The 6,647-nt window shown below is 41.1% G+C and overlaps 1 protein-coding gene across 2 annotated transcripts in view; it reads right to left on the bottom strand.

Annotated features, from left to right (window-relative positions):
• Positions 1–388: 388 nt before the first annotated feature.
• Positions 389–6,647, bottom strand: part of C4H1orf35 (chromosome 4 C1orf35 homolog) — a 29,463-nt gene continuing 23,204 nt past the window's right edge. For both annotated transcript variants that reach the window (XM_063452817.1, XM_063452816.1), the window contains exons 8-9: positions 3,907–4,035; positions 389–1,784 (exon numbers count right to left, since the gene is read on the bottom strand). In XM_063452817.1, the coding sequence (XP_063308887.1) occupies positions 1,496–1,784; positions 3,907–4,035 (418 nt within the window). In that variant the 3' untranslated portion in view covers positions 389–1,495. The remainder of the gene's footprint in view (positions 1,785–3,906; positions 4,036–6,647) is intronic.

The following is a 6,647-nucleotide window of genomic DNA, read 5'->3' as shown; positions in this document are numbered from 1 at the left end:
ATAATACAAATTATTAAGGAAAAGGCTATTTACGTCTAAATGTAGCAATTTGATTGACAGCAAATAAACCCTAAGCCCGACTGTAATTGCTCCACCACCCCAATCTAGTAATAAAACAAATTAATGAAACATTTTGGAAATATTGTCCAAATCGTGCATCATGGTTTGAATGTCGCAGCTCCCTGGTCAGTTCTGACAGAGGGAGTGCAGGTCTCATAGCATGTGTCTGAGGATAAGGTCTATTAGAAGGACGGGCAATGTAACAGCCCCTTTATTTACCAGTGAGCCTATTTGTTGGATCACGGTTTTCAGCCTTCGAGAAGGAGCAACTTTGGCGTTTGGCTGTCCTGTCTGAAATCATTCTTTTTAAATTATTGCTTTTTTTTTTTTTAAACTATAAAAAAATAAATCTACAACCACTTACTGGAATGATATCTTTTGGAACCTTGCAACCACGTGTATAAAAAGGTCTTCTGCCCTTTAAAATGAGTGTGGCTATAGCATTTTCTGTCATTGGTGACTTGTGTTAACCTTTTCTGTGAAGTGTGGGGTGCATCGGGCACGGGTGACAAGTTAAATAGAGCAGCAAGATGATAAGAATCATCCTCCCTACCCCCACGTTATCATCTACTGCACTACAAAATATCTTCAAGGAACATCTAATCAATCAGTCCATGCAGAACTAATTCCTGGGCTATAGAAACCTGTATAAACTGGGCCTGGAATGCTCAGTGTGTGAATGGGCATTGTCACTGGTCTGGGAATAAGCAATGAGACTCTAAAAAAATCCAACATCGCCTTCAATGGCAAAACATGAAATATATCAGATTTATCACAGTTTGAGAGCAGCAACCTCTCATAAGCTTATGATTAAGTTCCCTGCCGAGTCTCTGTAACTCAGACGTTTTCTTGCACCGATTACCATTTTTGTGCTTCCAATAAATGCCCTGCAATACGTGTGACAGCAGCAGGAGGAAGGAGTCAACGCTCCATCATTAGAAATACATTCTAAAAGTGGACACAGCAGGTGTGAGTATTAGGGTAAAAAGCTGCCACTCTACAGGCACACTCCCAAAAGCCCCTATAGTGAACTAAGAAAAACGCTCAATCATTGACACTAAACTACCCCAGCGCTCACTTATCCAAGTAGTCAAACTCTTTACATTTTCTCTGGATAAAAAAATAACTATTCAACCAAGAAATACTGAAAAAGCCTTTTCGGGAGCGCATGAATCTGTTAATATTTTGGAAATGTCTATTATACATTGTTAACTCCAGTTCATTCACAGCTGGTTCAATATAACAGCACATTAAAACTGGGTGATCATGGGACTTTGAGAACTGTAAATGTCCCCATAGATTTCCACTCCTGAAAGTACTGAGAACACTTTGATGGACTCTACATAACCCTTGGTCGTGGGGTCACAAATCTATAGCAGACGGTGGTCCGAGCCCCCCCAAGTCCGATAAACACCCAATTGTGCGCTTGTTGCAATTAATCGTCTGAGTCAGTGTCGTGCCGCCGCTTGGCTTCACGTGGAGACTGTGACCTCCTCCTTCTTCGGGGAGGTGAGCGCCTATGGTCACTGTTTGGACTTCTTGTCCTTGTGGGGGGTCGTGCCAGCCGGCGAGGAGAGCCCTCTCTGGAAGAATGGGTGTCAGGGTAGCGATCACTGCGAGGTCTTGGTCTGTCCCTCTCCTCTGATGAATGCCTGTCATGCCTGCCGGCTCCAATCTGCCTAGACGATGATGGATGGCTTGTGGGGGGGCCGTCTTTTCTCCACCTTTCAAAAGAGAACAGGTCAGACTGTCACGTTAAACAACAAGCCTATTGTAAGCATGGAGAGGGAGAGAAAATAAACAAAAACAGCATAAAGGATTTGGGGAGGGAAAGCGAGGGGTGTCCATTAGAAAAGGGTAAAAGTGCAAGAAGCAAGAAAACGGTGTCATTCAGCCAGCCATTGAGTACCCTATACAGGAGATACAAAATATTGCTGGTTCTATTCACAATACTCCCTAAACACTGAACAGATATCTTATAACTTGACTTTCACTGTATTATATTTACACACACCAACTTTTACGTTATATAAAAATACCTAAAGAAACACAAGTGGGAAATATCTTTATTATAAATGTTTAAAGGAATAGTTTAGTGTTGGTTATACAAAGATGTGTTCCTAACACTAAAGTGTCCCTCTACCCCTGTGCCTCCCTCAATAAAAAATGAAAAAGCCCTTTCAGTAACCTCGGTACTGCGCGGTGCTTCTCCTCCGAACACAAATATATAAATACACACACATACTATGGATTGTGTCAATAACACACAATTAGAACTTTTTCATCCATAATCAAAAGAGAATTGTCCCGATATCCTGTATTATTACTGCCAGCAGTATGCCTTATATGAAACGAAATCAAACTTCAAAAAATCAAAAGACCCTCTCCTATAGTTTTTAGGAGGTTAGGAGGGGAGGGTGGGAGCCCGTAAATTTGTGATTGATTTGTGCTCCCGTTCAGATACTATTTGTTAAAGAGCAAATGCCTTTACAATCCTAATCGTGGTTTTCAGGGGTGTATCGGACATAATAATGACCATTAGGGCACTAGAAACAGCCATTCCATTTCACATGAGATCATGTTGGAGCTGCACACATTGTTTTTAATGATATATACTATATAAATGCTAGCAGTTCTTTCTCATCTTCCATACACTGAACATGAGTAAGTGGTAATCAAATGGCACGACAGCTCCCTCTAGTGTTGTGTGTGTGAAATGGGCCTGTATTAAATGAGGCATTCACCCACAGCTATACATTCTATATTTTAATATATTTTTATCTACATAGTTTGATTGATTTAACTTTGAGAACTTATTAGAGGAACACCCCGGGTATGTACCTTTCTTGTACAAGTATCTCAATGGGATGCTAGTGATAGTCTAATTGTGTCAGCTATCTATCACGAGCGCCCAGTGTAAGACTTCTTCAGTGAAGTCAAGGAAGATGAAGGGTTAAGCTGACGGGCACAGTCTAAAATAAATTGAGATTAAACTGTCCGTACACAGTCTACCCTCCAGGTACCATAACAACTTTACTAAGATTAAGTTGTTATGGTGCTCGGAGTGTTACTGTAACTAGATAAAAAAAATTCCATCCAAATATAAAACTAAATTAAAACTAAAAAATTCCATCCAAATATAAAACTAAATTAAAACTAAAAAATTCCATCCAAATATAAAACTAAATTAAAACTAAAAAATTCCATCCAAATATAAAACTAAATTAAAACTACAAAATTCCATCCAAATATAAAACTAAATTAAAACTAAAAAATTCCATCCAAATATAAAACTAAATGAAAACTAAAAAATTCCATCCAAATATAAAACTAAATTAAAACTACAAAATTCCATCCAAATATAAAACTAAATTAAAACTACAAAATTCCATCCAAATATAAAACTAAATTAAAACTAAAAAATTCCATCCAAATATAAAACTAAATGAAAACTAAAAAATTCCATCCAAATATAAAACTAAATTAAAACTAAAAAATTCCATCCAAATATAAAACTAAATTAAAACTAAAAAATTCCATCCAAATATAAAACTAAATTAAAACTTTTTAACTTCAGCACATGTAGACTCTCAAAACTGGAGGAAATACTCAGAGGTAACTTACCATTATTCTCTTTGGACTTTCAGCAAATACAAATGTGATGTTTGGGTTCATTTTAGATATTACTCAGCTGTCATTTTATTTAAGCCCCCTCCTTCACATGTGGCAAGTCGAGTGGGTGCTAACACTCAAAGGGTCGAGTGGATAAATAACATTTTTCTATGTCAGAAGTAAAAGCACGAAGGTTGATATCAAGGTATCAGTATACGTTGAAGACTGGTTTACCTCTCTCGGTCATCAGAAGAAGACGAAGAGGAAGTTGAGTCGGCCCTGTGACGTCTCTCCTTCTTCAGCTTTTTCTTTCCTTTGTGTTTCTTTTTCTTCTTCTCTTTCTTGGCTTTTTTATGTTCAGATCTGCGAAACCGGACACAATACAATAACGTCAACAGGAGGCTCTGCCATAAATTCCAACGTAAAGCTTACCACCAAACAATGTCCCAAAACATCCAGCTAAACAAATCAGGGTAAGAATGCAGCTTAAAACTATTGTGATACCCCACTCTCCGGCAGGTGGAACTAGAACTCCCCCAATGAACTCTGTCCGACATAATATATATATAAGAGAGAGATAGAGATAGAGAGAGAGAGAGAGTAAAAACCAGTAAAACCATTATTTATAGAGTAAAACCACTACAGGTGGTCCTTTGTGACCTACCTGTTTTGCGACGGCTCGCACTTACGACCAGCTCTCTAATGTGAGGATTCAAGGGATTCCCCACGTTAGAGAGCTGGTCTATGTTCAGGTAATTTTCCCTGAACATAGATCAGAGGGATTCCCTGCTCTGGTGCGTATGTCTACATTCGGCGGAAATTTACCTGAACATAGACCTGCACTGGTGTGCATGCGCCTCACTTACCGACCAATTTGTTTTATGACCGGGTTGTAAGAATGGAACCCGGTCGGTAAGTGAGGAGCATCTGTATATATAGAGAACTTTAGGTAACTAGTGAATAATCGTATGTTAAAATAGCCTTTGCCACATTTCGTATGAACGACCACGAGGTGGCGGCTATCTTGTTCCTGCGAAGGCAGGCAACTTGTGTTTGGGCATGAATCTCATGGAACTAAAATCGGACACAGAAACTCCTGAAAACCGCTGGACTTCCCTCATCACCTGCGTTCGGTTCTACCCCACTTAGAAAGGCGCTGTTCGGTGGAAACGTTCCCACGAACAAGGGAAACAGGCTACAGAATTAATTTAAGGATTATGTTCGGTGTTTTATGTACTCTTGTGCTCCCGAAAAGAGACCGACTGTTAGCCCTGATTCCCTGGAACTGTTTTGGGCATAGGACCATGTGCACGGTCGGTCAAATAATTGACTTCCATGAAAATCCAGAACCCCTGAACTGATCTGGGTGATTATTGGACATGTTGGCCACCCAGATCGGGGAGATGTGACTTTTGTGGGGTTTTCATTTGTTTTGGGGGTGCTTTTGGGGTTTGTTAAATTGTATGTTTTTGTAACTGAGAGATAATCTAATGATATGTTTGTGTGCTCAGGTAATTATATCTCAGGTACAGGGGAGGGGTGTGTGGAATGTTTGCTTGTAACTAGTCTCCTCTCAGGTCCAGTGGGGAATGCCCCTGGAATGTGATTAAGGAAACCTCTTGCATGGGGAGTAACATAAAAGGCCTTGTGTGGCTCCCATTAAACTTCCCAGCATAGAGCTTCATGTCATGTGCGGGGAATTGTTATAATATCACTTGCGCTTTAAGAGCTACACTGCTATACTCTCTTGGAGGAGAGGTCTTCTCACTGGGAGCTGGATCCAGGAGTTTGGTCCAGGGTGAGAAGGGACAGTGAGACCCCAGCCAAGCTATGGCGGCTAAGGGGCTACAGTGGTTATGGTATCCAGTGGAGTGCTTTGGGTACTCAGCGACAGCTAGGAAGCACAATTGGCGGAGGTACCCAGTCCGGGTGCCAGGCGGTCTGCCACATCTGCTGGCAGCGGTGGGAGTGAGAGCGAAAGTGAGAGGAGAAGCACCCTGGAGACACCGGAATCCTTTGGAGTTACAAATAGAGGGCAATGCTAGCATTCATGCATCGCCCCTGGTTGCGGAGGAGCTCAGCGGAATAGAGCGAGCTGGCCTCCAGTCAGCGTTCACACTCTCGGAAGAGAGTGACCCCGAATGGAGGGATGTAGTCCGGAGGGGCCGCTGGGACGATGAGATACTGGACAAGTTCAAAACATAACAGTAGGGCTAACATAAATCACATTAGTAAACAGATATTTAACAAAACAAAATAACATCAACTATGGCTATAAGGACATTCGACTTAAACACAGGTTCTGATGCAATTATCCACTGGGTTTTTGTTATGGCTGACGGAGATATGCCTTATGGCTCGGTAACGTAACTAGCTGACCAGAGCATCCATCTGTTCGCTTTCTGCTCTCCTCCTAGTGTGCCCTCCATTTATATCGTCTCTGAGACAACTATTATGTTACCCCCACTGTAATTTATATCCATTTTCCCCCGACCTTCTCATATATGTTGATTTTGCACTTTATAATGAAGGCCATTTTTTCGAGTGTTTTGATATTTGATACCGTCTCTCTTATTATTTGGATTACTGGGGTTTGCATGGATTTCCAAAGTTGGGCAATACCATTTTTCGTGGCTATCAGAATTTGAATGAGCAATGCGGTTTTGTGCTGTAGCACTCCGTGAGAGAATATATGTAGTAGGTATATTTCTGGTTTCAAGGGCAGTCAGATGTCCGTGACATTGTATATTAATCGTTGCATTTGTTTACAAAAGGAGACAATCTTTTCACATTGCCAAATTATGTGGCTTAGAGATCCCTCCCCCTCCCTGCATCTCCAGCAAACAGGAGAACTGCCTGGGGACATGTGTGCGAGACGCTGAGGCATTACGTCCCATCTCAGCCATAACTTGTGTGCTGCCTCGATGTGCTGAATGCAATGTGTAGCTGCTCTGGTTAACCTGATTGCTCTATAC

This window comes from Pelobates fuscus, chromosome 4, assembly GCF_036172605.1.
Source record: "Pelobates fuscus isolate aPelFus1 chromosome 4, aPelFus1.pri, whole genome shotgun sequence".
Taxonomy (NCBI): Eukaryota; Metazoa; Chordata; class Amphibia; order Anura; family Pelobatidae; genus Pelobates; species Pelobates fuscus.
The sequence above is the reverse complement of the archived record's forward strand: the minus strand, read 5'-3'. Positions and strand labels throughout refer to the sequence as shown.